Source organism: Chiloscyllium plagiosum, unplaced genomic scaffold (genome assembly GCF_037043375.1).
Source record: "Chiloscyllium plagiosum isolate Xiang-an unplaced genomic scaffold, Cpla_swu_hap1 HiC_scaffold_40, whole genome shotgun sequence".
In the NCBI taxonomy this organism is placed as follows: domain Eukaryota; kingdom Metazoa; phylum Chordata; class Chondrichthyes; order Orectolobiformes; family Hemiscylliidae; genus Chiloscyllium; species Chiloscyllium plagiosum.
The window spans coordinates 32,190,747-32,207,570 of record NW_028270178.1 but is presented as its reverse complement, the minus strand read 5'-3'; the positions used below and the strand labels follow the sequence as shown (position 1 = coordinate 32,207,570).

The following is a 16,824-nucleotide window of genomic DNA, read 5'->3' as shown; positions in this document are numbered from 1 at the left end:
GCCCGTCCCATCCCCCACGTGACTCTTCTTTTCAAACCGACCCACGCTGCCGCGAGCGAAACGGCCGCTCCGACCGACAGCGCACGCGCGTCGCCGACAACCCCCACCTCCCCCGCGCGAACAAACAACAAGCCAACGCCTGCAGCGCGAGCCGAGCCAACCGCCGCCCGTCCGCCCGCCCGCGCGCGCGCCGACCCACTGGGGAGGGCGCGAGGATGGAGGAGGCGGGGCTTGCAGGGACAGGGCGGGGGTTACACAGATGTGGGGGGACGTGGGTTACACAGATGGGGAGGCGTGGGTTACACAGATGGGGAGGCGTGGGTTACACAGATGGGGGGGGACGTGGGTTACACAGATTGGGGGGGGACGTGGGTTACACAGATGGGGGGACGTGGGTTACACAGATGGGGGGGGGCGTGGGTTACACAGATGGGGGGGGGACGTGGGTTACACAGATGGGGAGGCGTGGGTTACACAGATGGGGGGGGACGTGGGTTACACAGATTGGGGGGGGACGTGGGTTACACAGATGGGGGGACGTGGGTTACACAGATGGGGGGGACGTGGGTTACACAGATGGGGGGACGTGGGTTACACAGATGGGGGGGGCGTGGGTTACACAGATGAGGGGGGGCGTGGGTTACACAGATTGGGGGGGGCGTGGGTTACACAGATGAGGGGGGCGTGGGTTACACAGATGGGGGGGGCGTGGGTTACACAGATGGGGGGGCGTGGGTTACACAGATGAGGGGGGGCGCGGGGGTTACACAGATTGGGGGGGGGCGTGGGTTACACAGATGGGGAGGTGTGGGTTACACAGATGGGGGGGGCGTGGGTTACACAGATGAGGGGGGGCGCGGGGGTTACACAGATTGGGGGGGCGTGGGTTACACAGATGGGGAGGCGTGGGTTACACAGATGGGGGGGGCGTGGGTTACACAGATGTGGGGGGCGCGGGGGTTACACAGATAGGGAGGGGGGGGCGTGGGTTACACAGATTGGGGGGGGGCGTGGGTTACACAGATGAGGGGGGCGTGGGTTACACAGATGGGGGGGGCGTGGGTTACACAGATGGGGAGGCGTGGGTTACACAGATGGGGGGGCGTGGGTTACACAGATGTGGGGGGCGCGGGGGTTACACAGATAGGGAGGGGGGGGCGTGGGTTACACAGATGGGGGGGCACGGGGGTTACACAGATGGGTGGTGTGGGTTACACACATTGGGGGGGGCCGTGGGTTACACAGATGGGGGGGGCGTGGGTTACACAGATGGGGGGGCTGTGGGTTACACAGATGGGGGGGTGTGGGTTACACAGATGGGGGGGGCCGTGGGTTTACACAGATGGGGCTGTGGGTTACACAGATGGGGGGTGTGGGTTACACAGATGGGGGGGGCCGTGGGTTTACACAGATGGGGGGGCGTGGATTACACAGATGGGGGGGCGTGGGTTACACAGATAGGGAGGCGGGAGGGCGTGGGTTACACAGATTGAGGGGTGTGGGTTACACAGATAGGGAGGCGGGAAGGCGTGGGTTACACAGATAGGGGAGGCGTGGGTTACACAGATAGGGGGGCGTGGGTTACACAGATAGGGAGGCGGGAGGGCATGGGTTACACAGATGAGGGGGGGGCGTGGGTTACACAGATTGGGGGGGGCGTGGGTTACACAGATTGGGGGGGGACGTGGGTTACACAGATGGGGGGGGCGTGGGTTACACAGATTGGGGGGGGACGTGGGTTACACAGATGGGGGGGGGCGTGGGTTACACAGATGGGGGGGCCGTGGGTTACACAGATTGGGGGGGGCCGTGGGTTACACAGATGGGGGGGGCCGTGGGTTACACAGATTGGGGGGGGGCGTGGGTTACACAGATGGGGGGGGCCGTGGGTTACACAGATGGGGGGGGGCGTGGGTTACACAGATTGGGGGGGGCGTGGGTTACACAGATGAGGGGGGGCGTGGGTTACACAGATTGGGGGGGGGCGTGGGTTACACAGATGAGGGGAGGCGTGGGTTACACAGATGAGGGGGGCGTGGGTTACACAGATGGGGGGGGCGTGGGTTACACAGATGGGGGGGCGTGGGTTACACAGATGGGGGGGCGTGGGTTACACAGATGGGGGGGCGTGGGTTACACAGATGTGGGGGGCGCGGGGGTTACACAGATAGGGAGGGGGGGGCGTGGGTTACACAGATGGGGGGGCACGGGGGTTACACAGATGGGGGGCCAGGGTTACACAGATGGGGGGGCCGTGGGTTACACAGATAGGGAGGGGAGGGCGTGGGTTACACAGATGGGGGGGCACGGGGGTTACACAGATGGGTGGTGTGGGTTACACACATTGGGGGGGGCCGTGGGTTACACAGATGGGGGGGGGCGTGGGTTACACAGATGGGGGGGCTGTGGGTTACACAGATGGGGGGTGTGGGTTACACAGATGGGGGGGGCCGTGGATTTACACAGATGGGGCTGTGGGTTACACAGATGGGGGGTGTGGGTTACACAGATGGGGGGGGCCGTGGGTTTACACAGATGGGGGGGCGTGGATTACACAGATGGGGGGGCGTGGGTTACACAGATAGGGAGGCGGGAGGGCGTGGGTTACACAGATTGAGGGGTGTGGGTTACACAGATAGGGAGGCGGGAAGGCGTGGGTTACACAGATAGGGGAGGCGTGGGTTACACAGATGGGGGGGCGTGGGTTACACAGATAGGGAGGCGGGAGGGCATGGGTTACACAGATGAGGGGGGGGCGTGGGTTACACAGATTGGGGGGGCCGTGGGTTACACAGATGGGGGGCGTGGGTTACACAGATGGGGGGGCCGTGGGTTTACACAGATGGGGGGGCCGTGGGTTACACAGATGGGGGGGCGTGGGTTACACAGATGGGGAGGCGGGAGGGGGTGGGTTACACAGATAGGGGAGGCGTGGGTTACACAGATGGGGGGGCGTGGGTTACACAGATGGGGGGGGCGTGGGTTACACAGATGTGGGGGGCGCGGGGGTTACACAGATAGGGAGGGGGGCGTGGGTTACACAGATAGGGAGGGGGGGGCGTGGGTTACACAGATGGGGGGGCACGGGGGTTACACAGATGGGGGGGCAAGGGTTACACAGATGGGGGGGGCCGTGGGTTACACAGATAGGGAGGGGAGGGCGTGGGTTACACAGATGGGGGGGCACGGGGGTTACACAGATGGGGGGGCATGGGTTACACAGATGGGGGGGCACGGGGGTTACACAGATGGGGGGGGCCGGGTTACACAGATGGGGGGGGGCGTGGGTTACACAGATGGGGGCAGCGTGGGTTACACAGATGGGGGGGCGTGGGTTACACAGATAGGGAGGCGGGAGGGCGTGGGTTACACAGATAGGGGAGGCGTGGGTTACACAGATGGGGGGGGCCAGGTTACACAGACGGGGTGCGTGGGTTACACAGATGGGGGGGGCGTGGGTTACACAGATGAGGGGGGGCGTGGGTTACACAGATGGGGGGGTGTGGGTTACACAGATAGGGAGGGGGGAGGGCGTGGGTTACACAGATGGGGGACGTGGGTTACACAGATGGGGGGGGGCGTGGGTTACACAGATGGGGGGCGTGGGTTACACAGGGAGGGGGAGGGCGTGGGTTACACAGATAGGGGAGGCGTGGGTTACACAGATGGGGGGGGGCGTGGGTTACATAGATGGGGGGAGCCGGGTTACACAGATGGGGTGGCGTGGGTTACACAGATAGGGAGGGGGGAGGGCGTGGGTTACACAGATGGGGAGGGGGGAGGGGGGAGGGCGTGGGTTAAACAGATAAGTGAGGCGTGGGTTACACAGATGGGGGGGGCGTGGGTTACACAGATGGGGGGAGCCGGGTTACACAGATGGGGGGGCATGGGTCACACAGATGGTGGGGGGCGTGGGTTACACAGATAGGCGGGTGTGGGTTACACAGATGGGGGGGCGTGGGTTACACAGATAGGGAGGGGGGAGGGTGTGGGTTACACAGATAGGGGAGGCGTGGGTTACACAGATTGGGGGGCGTGGGTTACACAGATAGGGGGCGCGTGGGTTACACAGATGGGGGGCGTGGGTTACACAGGGAGGGGGGAGGGCGTGGGTTACACAGATAGGGGAGGCGTGGGTTACACAGATAGAGGGGTTACACAGATAGGGAGGGGGGTTACACAGACGGGGGGGTTACACAGATGGGGGGGTTACACAGATAGGGAGGAAGGGGGGATAACACAGATAGGGGGGTTACACAGATAGGGGGGGGTTACACAGATAGGGAGGGTGTGTGGGGGCTGGAGGGGAGTTACAGAGATAGGGAGGGGATGTAGGGGCTGGAGTGGAGTAACAGAGATAGGGAGGGGGTGGAGGGGGTTACAGAGATAGGGAGGGGGGGTGTGGGGGCTGGAGGGGAGTTACAGACATAGGGAGGGGGTGTAGGGGCTGGAGGGGAGTTACAGAGATAGGGAGGGGGTGTGGGGGCTGGAGGGGAGTTACAGAGATAGGGAGGGGGTGTGGGGGCTGGTGGGGAGTTACAGAGATAGGGAGGGGGTGTGGGGGCTGGAGGAGAGTTACAGAGATAGGGAGGGGGTGTAAGGGCTAGAGGGGGTTACAGAGAGACGGAGGGGGTGTTGGGGCGGGTGGTGGTGTAGGTGCTGGAGGGGGTTTACAGAGATAGGGAGGGGGTGTAGGGGCTGGAGGGGAGGTTACAGAGATAGGGAGGGGGTGTAAGGGCTGGTGGTAATTACAGAGAGAGGGAGGGGGTGTAAGGGCAGGAGGGGGTTACAGAGACGGAGGCGGTGTCGCGGCTGGAGGGGGTGTAGGGGAGGGAGGGGGATTGCAGAGATAGGGAGGGGGTGTAGAGGCTGGAGGGGGATTGCAGAGATAGGGAGGGGGTGTAGGGGCTGGAGGGGGGTTACAGAGATAGGGAGGGGGTGTAGGGGCTGGAGGGGGGTTACAGAGATAGGGAGGGGGTGTAGGGGCTGGAGGGGGGTTACAGAGATAGGGAGGGGGTGTAGGGGCTGGAGGGGAGGTTACAGAGATAGGGAGGGGGTGTAGGGGCTGGAGGGGGGGTTACAGAGATAGGGAGGGGGTGTAGGGGTTGGAGGGGGGGTTACAGAGATAGGGAGGGGGTGTAGGGGCATAGGGAGGGGGTGTAGGGGCTGGAGGGGGGTAACAGAGATAGGGAGGGGGTGTAGGGGCTGGAGAGGTTGGAGGGGGGTAAAAGAGATAGGGAGAGGGTGTAGGGGCTGGAGGGGGGTAACAGAGATAGGGAGGGGGTGTAGGGGCTGGAGGGGGGGTTACAGAGATAGGGAGGGGGTGTAGGGGCTGGAGGGGGGGTTACAGCGATAGGGAGGGGGTGTAGGGGTTTGAGGGGGGGTTACAGAGATAGGGAAGGGGTGTAGGAGCTGGAGGGGGGTAACAGAGATAGGGAGGGGGTGTAGGGGCTGGAGGGGGGTTACAGAGATAGGGAGGGGGTGTAGGGGTTTGAGGGGGGGTTACAGAGATAGGGAGGGGGTGTAGGAGCTGGAGGGGTGTAACAGAGATAGGGAGGGGGTGTAGGGGCTGGAGGGGGTTACAGAGATAGGGAGGGGGTGTAGGGGCTGGAGGGGGGGTTACAGCGATAGGGAGGGGGTGTAGGGGTTTGAGGGGGGGTTACAGAGATAGGGAGGGGGTGTAGGGGTTGGAGGGGGTTACAGAGATAGGGAGGGGGTGTAGGGGCTGGAGGGGGGGTTACAGCGATAGGGAGGGGGTGTAGGGGTTTGAGGGGGGGTTACAGAGATAGGGAGGGGGTGTAGGAGCTGGAGGGGGGTAACAGAGATAGGGAGGGGGTGTAAGTGCTGGAGGGTGTTACAGAGAGAGAGAGGGGGTGTAACGGCTAGAGGGGGTTACAGAGAAACGGAGGGGGTGTTGGCGCGGGTGGGGGTGTAGGGGGTTTACAGAGATAGGGAGGGGGTGTAGGGGCTGGGGGGGGGTGGTTACAGAGATAGGGATGGGGTGTAAGGGCTGGTGGGAATTACAGAGAGAGGGTGGGGGTGTAAGGGCTGGAGGGGGTGTATGGGCGGGAGTGGGATTGCAGTGATAGGGAGGGGGTGTAGGGGCTGGAGGGGGGTTAGAGAGATAGGGAGCGGATGGAAGGGGGTTACAGAGATAGGGAGGGGGGTGTTGGGGCTGTAGAGGGATTACAGATAGGGAGGGAGTGTAAGGGTTGGAGGGGACTTACAGAGATAGGGAGGGGGTGTTGGGGTTGGAGGGGCCTTACAGAGCTAGTGATGGGGTGTAGGGGCTGGAGGGGGGTTACAGAGATAGGGAGGCGGTGTACGGGCTGGAGGGGGGTGGTTACAGAGATAGGGAGGGGGTGTAGGGGCTGGAGAGGGGTGGTTACAGAGATAGGGAGGGGGTGTAGGGGCTGGAGGGGACTTACAGAGAATGGGAGGGGGTGTTGGGGTTGGAGGGGCCTTACAGAGCTAGGGAGGGGGTGTAGGGGCTGGAAGGTGGTTACAGAGATAGGGAGGGGGTGTAGGGGCGGGAGGGAGTTACAGAGATAGGGAGGGGGCGTAGGGGCTGAAGGGGGGGTTACAGAGATAGGGAGGGGGTGTAGGGGCCGGAGGGGGTTACAGAGATAGGGAGGGGGTGTAGGGGTTGGAGGGGGTTACAGAGATAGGGAGGGGGCATAGGGTCTGGAGGGGGGTTACAGAGATAGGGAGGGGGTGTAAGGGCTGGTGGGTGTTACAGAGAGAGGGAGGGGGTGTTGTGGTGGGTGGGGGTGTAGGGGCTGGAGGGGTTGTAGGGGCTGGAGGGGGGTTACAGAGGTAGGGAGGGGGTGTAGGGGGGTTAGAGATAGGGAGGGGGTGTAGGGGCTGGAGGGGGGGTTACAGAGATAGGGAGGGGTGTAGGGGCTGGAGGGGGGGTTACAGAGATTGGGAGGGGGTGTAGGGGCTGGAGGGGGGGCTACAGAGATAGGGAGGGGGTGTAGGGGCTGGAGGGGGTTACAGAGAGAGGGAGGGGGTGTCGGGGCTGGAGGGGGTTACAGAGAGAGGGAGGGGGTGTCGGGGCTGGAGGGGGTTACAGAGAGAGGGAGGGGGTGTCGAGGCTGGAGGGGTTTACAGAGATAGGGAGGGGGTGTCGGGGCTGGAGGGGGTTACAGAGATAGGGAGGGGGTGTGGGGGCTGGAGGGGGTTACAGAGATAGGGAGGGGGTGTCGGGGCTGGAGGGGTTTACAGAGAGAGGGAGGGTGTGTAGGGGCTGGAGGGGGTTACAGAGATAGGGAGGGGGTGTCGGGGCTGGAGGGGGTTACAGAGATAGGGAGGGGGTGTCGGGGCTGGAGGGGGTTACAGAGAGAGGGAGGGGGTGTCGGGGCTGGAGGGGGTTACAGAGATAGGGAGGGGGTGTCGGGGCTGGAGGGGGTTACAGAGAGAGGGAGGGGGTGTCGGGGCTGGAGGGGGTTACAGAGATAGGGAGGGGGTGTGGGGGCTGGAGGGGGTTACAGAGATAGGGAGGGGGTGTCGGGGCTGGAGGGGTTTACAGAGATAGGGAGGGGGTGTCGGGGCTGGAGGGGTTTACAGAGATAGGGAGGGGGTGTAGGGGCTGGAGGGGTTTACAGAGATAGGGAGGGGTCTGGGTGTTCAAGTTGCCGAAAAAAAGTGGGTTTGGTGATTGCTTAAGTTTGCTGAGATAACGAGTGAGGGGTCAGCTTGGTCAGTGGCCACTTTTGGAAGAACGGAGTTTCCAGCAGGTGTGCTGAGTGACTAGTTTGGAATCAAGGGTCAGTTTTGGCCTGACAGTTCAAGTTTGTCAGTGTTTGCAGGACAGTATATATTGCTGGGTCAGTGGCCTTTAATCTTTGTTCATTCCAATGTTGGAGCCTGTCGTCATTGCCCAGTTTGCTGGCAGGTCATAGGTCAATGCTGTGCTCTCCTCTTCCTGGGAAATTCACATCCGTCCCAAATTCGGCTGTTGCACCTCCAGGTTACAAATGTTAACCACTGCCTGATGAGATTTGGGATGAATTGCATCAAAATTATCGATGATAATGTAATGTCTGCCTCTCTGATCACCCTCTGTCAATCTGTTCTCCAGTTCCTTATCTTGGCAACATCGAAACAGAATTAAGGTTTGTTAGCCTGTGAAGCCTGTCCTGCCTTTCAATATGATCGAGAGTGATACCCGAATAATTCAGTGACTTTTGACCATCCCCACTTCCCAACCCATTTTAGTCGCTTTGTCTGTATCACTCATTCCCTTTCTCCTTGTTCCCTTTCTCCACCGTTATTTCTCTGTCCTTCTCACACAATCCTCCTCAACTGATCCCTCTCCCTCTCTCTCTCTCTATGGCGTCTGTTGTTTATGTAAAATGTTGATCGCCTTGTGACATTCCAAAGGCATTTTCTGAATTATAGTTACCCTTTATGATGTGGGTAATGCAATTGCCAATTGGGGCACAGCGAGATCCCACAGACGGTAATGAGCAATGAGATCAGAAAGTCCATTCTTAGGTGTTGGCTAAGGAATAAATATTGACTCCAGGACACTGGGAGGAACCCATCCTTTCCTTTAGCGAGCACACACCCCTTTTTGCCATTAGGGGCTGGTGAATGTATCAGTCCCTTAACAATAGATGGGTGTGAGCCCTGTCTGGGTGTGGTTGCTTGTGAACTAGATGTGTCTTTGGTGGTTTTACAGTCGCTGTGCCTCAGTTCCTTTGACTCACCCCCTTCCACACAAGACCCAATGACAAAAGTATATTGGTTTAGCATCAAGTGTTTACTGAACGAATACAAATCACGTCTGTTTCGGCTCCCCACACACCCACCAGGCAAGCCAGTTGGAGGCAGGGGAAGAGAGGAGGGGGTGAAGGGAATCGAAGTCAATTGGCTGTTGATGAGGACTAGTTAATGACGAGACCATTAAAGTGAACAAAAGAAAAACGTGGAACGCAAGTTCCCAAAGTGCGAAAGGCGGTAGCAGCCGTGGAAATGATCGACACCAAACAGTTACTCCACTGGTTCCCACCCCGTGTTCTTAGCCAAATCCCCCCACCCCACCCATCCCTCTTCCCCCCTCTTTCCCCCCCCCCCCACCCCGGTCCCACGATGTGACAGAGCTGGCAGAAGGCGCAGAGTCCCCGGTTACCAGCTGGGAGCAGTGTTGGCAAGGCGTCGCATCCGTCTGCAGGATTTCAAGAACAAAACACAAGCACAGAATCGTTCAGCAAGACTTTGACCCAGCAACCACCTTCATATCCTCACAAACAAACAGTACATTCCCCCTCCACTATCAATATCTCGGGGGTTTATACCACTGACCGGCCATATGAATAATATGGCGACAGAAGCAAACGGTGGGAATTCTGCAGAGGGTAACTCATCTCCTGACTCCTCCCCCAAACCCTGTCCCTCATCTGCAAGGCACAAGTCAAGAGTGTGATGGAATACACCCCACTTGCCTGTATGAGTGCAGCACCACAAGACTCAATATCGACACCAGTCAGGGCAAACCTGCCTGCTTGATTGGCATCCAATCCACCACCAATGCCCAGTGGCAGCAGTGTGTGTGTTATGTACAAGATGCACTGCAGCAACTCCCCAAACCTCTTTTGACAGCATCTTCCAAACCCCTGACCTCTCCTATCCAGAGGGACAAGTACAGCAGATACACCACCTGCAGGTTCCCTTCCAAGCCACAAACTATCCTGACTTGGGGCTATATTGCCATTCATGCTGTGTCGCTGGGTCAAAATCCTGGAACTTCCTTCCTAAACAGCACTGAGGGTGTGCCTACCCTCTGTGGACTGCAGTGGTTCAAGAAGACACTTCACCACCACTTCCTCCAGGGGAATTAGGGATGGTCAATAATTGTTGGCCTAACCACTCACACCCATATTCCGTGAATGAATAAAGACACCATTCAGTCCAACCACTCCTTGTGGGAGTGATGACATTCCCAGATTTTCTGGGAAAGGGAGTTTCTCCTGAGTTCCAATTGGATTTGTTGGTGACTGATTGGGTTTATATTCTGTGAATTTTTATTTAGCGTGTCAGTAACACCAAGGAGGGAACAATTGATGGTGTGACTGTGGATGGGAAGCCACTCACTTTGCACTGCGAGGCAGGAAGATAAATTGCAAAGATAACAATAAAGAGTTGAGCAGAGGGATACAGATAAGTTTAAGTGTAAAGGTGGCTCAGTGGTTAGCACTGCTGCCTCACGGTGCCAGGGACCTGGGTTTGATTCCAGCCTCGGGCGACTGTCTGTGTGAAGTTTCTGCATGGGTTTCCTCCGGGTGCTCTGGTTTCCTCCCACAGTCCAAAGATGTGCAGGTCAGGTGAATTGGCCATGTTAAATTGCCCATGGTATTAGGTACATTAGTCAGGGGTAAATATAGAGTAGGGGAATGGGTCTGGGTGGGTCGGTGTGGACTTGTTGTGCCAAACGTCCTGTTTTCACACTGTGGGGAATCTAATATTTAAAAAAAAGGCAAAATTTGACAGATGGAGAAAATATGGGAGAACACTTTGGCAGGAAGAGTAGCAAAACTGTTGTTGTTTTTAAATGGAGGGAGTCTGTCAAACGAAGGGATCTGGGTGTCCTGGTATATAAAGTACCAAAACAACGTTAATACGCAGGTACAGCAAGTAATTAGGAAGCCAGATGGAATTTTGACCTTTATTGTAAGGGGAAATCGAGTATAAAAGGAGGGAAGTATTGTCACATCTGTACACGGCCTTTGTAATGCAACATCTGGAGTAGAGTGTACAGTTTTGCTCTCTGGACTTTAATAAGAAGGGTACAATTGCATGTGCAGTTCAGGGAATATTCTCTCAACTGGGTTGATGTGGGGTGTCTTTTATGAGGATATGTTGTGCATGTATCCACTGAAATTAAGAATGAGGTGATCTCAGTGAAGGATGTAAGATTCTGAGCAGTTTATTGTTGGATGCCAAGAGGGCGTTTTCCCTTGGATAGGGAACTCTAAAAAGAGGGGACACAGCTTAAAAATTGGGGCTCCCCCATTTAAGACAGAGATGAGGAGGAATTTATGCTCTCAGAAGGTCATTAGTCTGTGTACTTCTCTCTGCCTATGAGCAGCGGAGGCTTGGTCACGGAATGTATTCAACACTGAGTGAGACAGATTTGTGATCGACAACAGGACTCGAGGGTCACAGAGGGGGAGGGCCAAGCAGGAAAGTGGAGTTGAGGCCACAATCAAATCAGCCACGGTTTTATTGAATGGCAGACATAGCTCGAGGGGCCGAACGGCCGACTCCTGTTCCGCATTCTGGTGTTCCTCGGACTCCAGGTGGTCGTGCTGTACCTGGTGTTTCTGTCCTGATCGCGAATCTTCTTCTCCATCTCGGCATCAGTCAGGGTTTCCAGGAGGGGGCACCATTGGTCAGCATCCGTGGTGTTCCGGAGGGCGCTCTCCACGATCGGCAGCGGATTCTCACTGGAAAAATAAACGTGGGTTTGGATCGGGAAGGTGAAGTGGAAGGGGAAGGTTGGGTTGGCGAGGGTGGAATATTTTCAAATGCTGGGTGAGACAGAACGGGAAGCCAGTCCGGATATAAAAAGTATATTTCCACATCGATAATCAAATTCAACACACCACGACCCAGGTGTCTCCCGACCATTCTCAAAGCGGTCACAAAGACCACATGGCAACTCGCTGACCACTGCAATTCAGGCAAGGTAGGTTTACGCTTGTGAGAGCAGCAGTTCAGTTCACAGTCCCACCTGGTAGCTGGTAATTTCATGCCAGCGTCCATGACTCGGGGGGGGGGCTGTGCCACCACAGTGCTCTCAACCCAGAGAGACTCAGTCCTGAGGGAACGCTGCACTGTTGGAGGGTCAGCACTGAGGGAGTGCCATACTGTCAGAGGGTCAGTACTGAGGGAGTGCCGTACTGTCAGAGTGTCAGCGCTGAGGGAGTGCAGCACTGCTGGAGAGTCAGTACTGAAAGAGTGCTGTACTGTTGGAGGGTCAGTGCTGAGGGAGTGCGGCATTGTTGGAGGTAAGTACTAAGGGAGCAACACGCTTTCAGAGGGTCAGTGCTAAGGGAGAGCTGCACTGTCTGAAGGTCAGTACTGAGGGAGTGCTGTACTTTTGGTGGGTCAGTATCGATGCATGTTTCCTGAAATCCTGAGGCAGGCAGAGGAGAGAGACAGGTTGATGTCAACCCAAGTTCTCCCAGAGGATGAAAGGTTTGTGGCAAAAATCACTGACAATATCCTGTACCCGCACCCTCCCGGTTGTGCTGTCGGGATCCCCCTGCTGAACCGAAACTCCCACCCCTAACAGACCTGAACGCGTACGTTCTCTGGTGCCAGCTCAGCTGTCCACGGATGCTGTAGGCGATGGTTGTGACAAATTCCCCGCCCAGGCCCAACTCCGAGCACAGCTTCAACGCAAACTTCTCAGGCGAATTATCCCTCTCAGACATGTCCCATTCAAACTGGTCCACCAGCAGGATATTCCCAACGTGCGTGTTGAGCTGTGGGAGAGAGAGACAGACAGAGAGAGACGGAGCAGGGTGATGGGACAGGCGGTGCTAAGATTAAGGGAGATTCATTCACAGGACAGAGTGGAGGGATTGGTGAACACTGGTTCTGCAGGGATGGAGCAAGACATGGGAAGATGCCAATACAAGGCCACCCTCTTACTTTCTCAAACAGCGAAGATATTCTGTCACCTAAGCACGCAAACAGTGAAACCCCAAACCCACCTCAAATCCCTGGGTTGCCATAAACGAGATTTTTCCAACAGATATAAAATTGAATGGATAAACTGTGCTGATCATTGGCTGAAGCATGCAAGGAATATTGCTACACTTTTTCAGGGTGATTATCCCATTGGGAGTCACTGTGTACAATTCCAGTCTCTGTATCACACTGGGAGTCACTGTGTACAGTTCCAGTCTCTCTATCACACTGGGAGTCACTGTGTACAGTTCCGGTCTCTGTATCACACTGGGAGTCACTGTGTACAGTTCCGGTCTCTGTATCACACTGGGAGTCACTGTGTACAGTTCCTGTCTCTGTATCACACTGGGAGTCACTGTGCACAGTTCCTGTCTCTGTATCACACTGGGAGAAACTGTGTACCGTTCCAGTCTCTGTATCACACTGGGAGTCACTGTCTACAGTTCCTGTCTCTGTATCACACTGGGAGTCACTGTGTACAGTTCCTGTCTCTGTATCACACTGGGAGTCACTGTGTACAGTTCCTGTCTCTGTATCACACTGGGAGTCACTGTGCACAGTTCCTGTCTCTGTATCACACTGGGAGAAACTGTGTACCGTTCCAGTCTCTGTATCACACTGGGAGTCACTGTCTACAGTTCCAGTCTCTGTATCAAACTGGGAGTCACTGTGCACAGTTCCAGTCTCTGTATCACACTGGGATTCACTGTCTACAGTTCCAGTCTCTGTATCACACTGGGAGTCACTGTGCACAGTTCCTGTCTCTGTATCACACTGGGATTCACTGTCTACAGTTCCAGTCTCTGTATCAAACTGGGAGTCACTGTGCACAGTTCCAGTCTCTGTATCACACTGGGATTCACTGTCTACAGTTCCAGTCTCTGTATCACACTGGGAGTCACTGTGCACAGTTCCTGTCTCTGTATCACACTGGGATTCACTGTCTACAGTTCCAGTCTCTGTATCACACTGGGAGTCACTGTGTACAATTCCAGTCTCTGTATCACACTGGGAGTCACTGTGTACAGTTCCAGTCTCTCTATCACACTGGGAGTCACTGTGTACAGTTCCGGTCTCTGTATCACACTGGGAGTCACTGTGTACAGTTCCGGTCTCTGTATCACACTGGGAGTCACTGTGTACAGTTCCTGTCCCTGTATTACACTGGGAGTCACCGTGTACAGTTCCGGTCTCTGTATCACACTGGGAGTCACTGTGTACAGTTCCTGTCTCTGTATCACACTGGGAGTCACTGTGTACAGTTCCTGTCTCTGTATCACACTGGGAGTCACTGTGCACAGTTCCTGTCTCTGTATCACACTGGGAGAAACTGTGTACCGTTCCAGTCTCTGTATCACACTGGGAGTCACTGTCTACAGTTCCTGTCTCTGTATCACACTGGGAGTCACTGTGTACAGTTCCTGTCTCTGTATCACACTGGGAGTCACTGTGTACAGTTCCTGTTTCTGTATCACACTGGGAGTCACTGTGTACAGTTCCGGTCTCTGTATCACACTGGGAGTCACTGTGTACAGTTCCTGTCTCTGTATCACACTGGGAGTCACTGTGCACAGTTCCTGTCTCTGTATCACACTGGGAGAAACTGTGTACCGTTCCAGTCTCTGTATCACACTGGGAGTCACTGTCTACAGTTCCAGTCTCTGTATCAAACTGGGAGTCACTGTGCACAGTTCCAGTCTCTGTATCACACTGGGATTCACTGTCTACAGTTCCAGTCTCTGTATCACACTGGGAGTCACTGTGCACAGTTCCTGTCTCTGTATCACACTGGGATTCACTGTCTACAGTTCCAGTCTCTGTATCAAACTGGGAGTCACTGTGCACAGTTCCAGTCTCTGTATCACACTGGGAGTCACTGTGTACAGTTCCAGTCTCTGTATCACACTGGGATTCACTGTCTACAGTTCCAGTCTCTGTATCAAACTGGGAGTCACTGTGTACAGTTCCTGTCCCTGTACCACACTGGGAGTCACTGTGTACAGTTCCTGTCTCTGTATCACACTGGGAGTCACTGTGTACAGTTCCGGTCTCTGTATCACACTGGGAGTCACTGTCTACAGTTCCAGTCTCTGTATCAAACTGGGAGTCACTGTCTACAGTTCCAGTTCTCTGTATCTCACTGGGAGTCACTGTGTACACTTCCTGTCTCTGTATCACACCGGGAGTCACTGTGTACAGTTCCAGTCTCTGTATCACACTGGGAGTCACTGTGTACAGTTCCAGTCTCTGTATCACACTGGGAGTCACCGTGTACAGTTCCAGTCTCTGTATCACACTGGGAGTCACTGTGTACAGTTCCGGTCTCTGTATCACACTGGGAGTCACTGTGTACAGTTCCTGTCTCTGTATCACACTGGGAGTCACTGTGTACAGCTCCGGTCTCTGTATCACACTGGGAGTCACTGTGTACAGTTCCAGTCTCTGTATCACACTGGGAGTCACTGTGTACAGTTCCGGTCTCTGTATCACACTGGGAGTCACTGTGTACAGTTCCAGTCTCTGTATCTCACTGGGAGTCACCGTGTACAGTTCCGGTCTCTGTATCACACTGGGAGTCACCGTGTACAGTTCCGGTCTCTGTATCACACTGGGAGTCACTGTGTACAGTTCCGGTCTCTGTATCACACTGGGAGTCACTGTGTACAGTTCCGGTCTCTGTATCTCACTGGGAGTCACTGTGTACAGTTCTGGTCTCTGTATCACACTGGGAGTCACTGTGTACAGTTCCGGTCTCTGTATCACACTGGGAGTCACTGTGTACAGTTCCTGTCTCTGTATCACACTGGGAGTCACTGTATACAGCTCCGGTCTCTGTATCACACTGGGAGTCACTGTGTACAGTTCCGGTCTCTGTATCACATTGGGAGTCACTGTGTACAGTTCCGGTCTCTGTATCACACTGGGAGTCACCGTGTACAGTTCTGGTCTCTGTATCACACTGGGAGTCACCGTGTACAGTTCCGGTCTCTGTATCACACTGGGAGTCACTGTGTACAGTTCCAGTCTCTGTATCTCACTGGGAGTCACTGTGTACAGTTCCAGTCTCTGTATCTCACTGGGAGTCACTGTGTACAGTTCTGGTCTCTGTATCACACTGGGAGTCACTGTGTACAGTTCCGGTCTCTGTATCACACTGGGAGTCACTGTGTACAGTTCCTGTCTCTGTATCTCACTGGGAGTCACTGTGTACAGTTCCAGTCTCTGTATCTCACTGGGAGTCGCTGTGTACAGTTCTGGTCTCTGTATCACACTGGGAGTCACTGTGTACAGTTCCAGTCTCTGTATCACACTGGGAGTCACTGTGTACAGTTCCTGTCTCTGTATCGCACTGGGAGTCACTGTGTACAGTTCTGGTCTCTGTATCACACTGGGAGTTACACAGTCACAGTCTCCTTCTCAGTCTGGCAATTACTGTGCATACTTCCGTATTCACATGTCCACAACAAATTTCTTTCAGTTCTGTTCCTCATATTTTAAAATGTAAACAGAGGCAATGAAGCAGATGGAAAAATGCTTGAAAAAGATGAGAAGAACTGAAGTCAGAACCATCTGCGGCCTCTACAGTCAAGATATTTACAAGCCCAACACACTAAAGGAGGAGAGGTTCAGAAACTGCTCTGACTCAGACTTTGGTGTGATGAGTGAGCTTTGGACTCCAAACTGCACCAGTATGATCGAAAATCCCTGTGTTAAATCACCTGTCCCAAGTAGTCAAAACAAATGGCCGATTGAAGAATCAAGACGATGGATGGAAAGGAACGAAAGGGCGGCTGTGAAATTGGTTTGGAGCAATGGGTGGAGAGTGTAGGGAGACCACAGCTGCCATTGCATGGTGCAACAAGGCGCGGGGAGATGGAGCAGCGACCTACAACTTGCCTTGATGATGACTCGCTGGTCGGTCTGGTCCTCCAGAATGCTGTCCATGGGGTAGGATTCCACCTGCTGCCGAATGGCCGAGGCCACAGCCGGCACAAAGTTCAGCGGGTTCAAATCCAGGTCGTCGCAGAGGATCTCAGCAAACATCTCTGGCGATATCAGCTTCTCTGCCAAGGACAAAGAGTGGGAAAAGGAGCCTGTCAAAGTGGGAGGGAGGTCGAGGGA

At 55.6% G+C, this 16,824-nt stretch overlaps 1 protein-coding gene across 3 annotated transcripts in view; it reads right to left on the bottom strand.

The window, feature by feature from the left end:
• Positions 1–9,077: 9,077 nt before the first annotated feature.
• LOC122544063 (SWI/SNF-related matrix-associated actin-dependent regulator of chromatin subfamily B member 1-like) overlaps positions 9,078–16,824 on the bottom strand; it is a 42,087-nt gene continuing 34,340 nt past the window's right edge. Inside the window, exons 6-9 of one of the 3 annotated variants that reach the window (XM_087981754.1) lie at positions 16,600–16,766; positions 12,304–12,494; positions 11,319–11,450; positions 9,078–9,172 (exon numbers count right to left, since the gene is read on the bottom strand). In XM_087981754.1, coding sequence (XP_087837880.1) covers positions 9,133–9,172; positions 11,319–11,450; positions 12,304–12,494; positions 16,600–16,766 — 530 coding nt within the window. In that variant the 3' untranslated portion in view covers positions 9,078–9,132. Of the gene's footprint in view, positions 9,173–11,163; positions 11,451–12,303; positions 12,495–16,599; positions 16,767–16,824 lie in introns of those variants that run through there. The other 2 variants (XM_087981753.1, XM_087981752.1) reach the window with 2 other exon arrangements.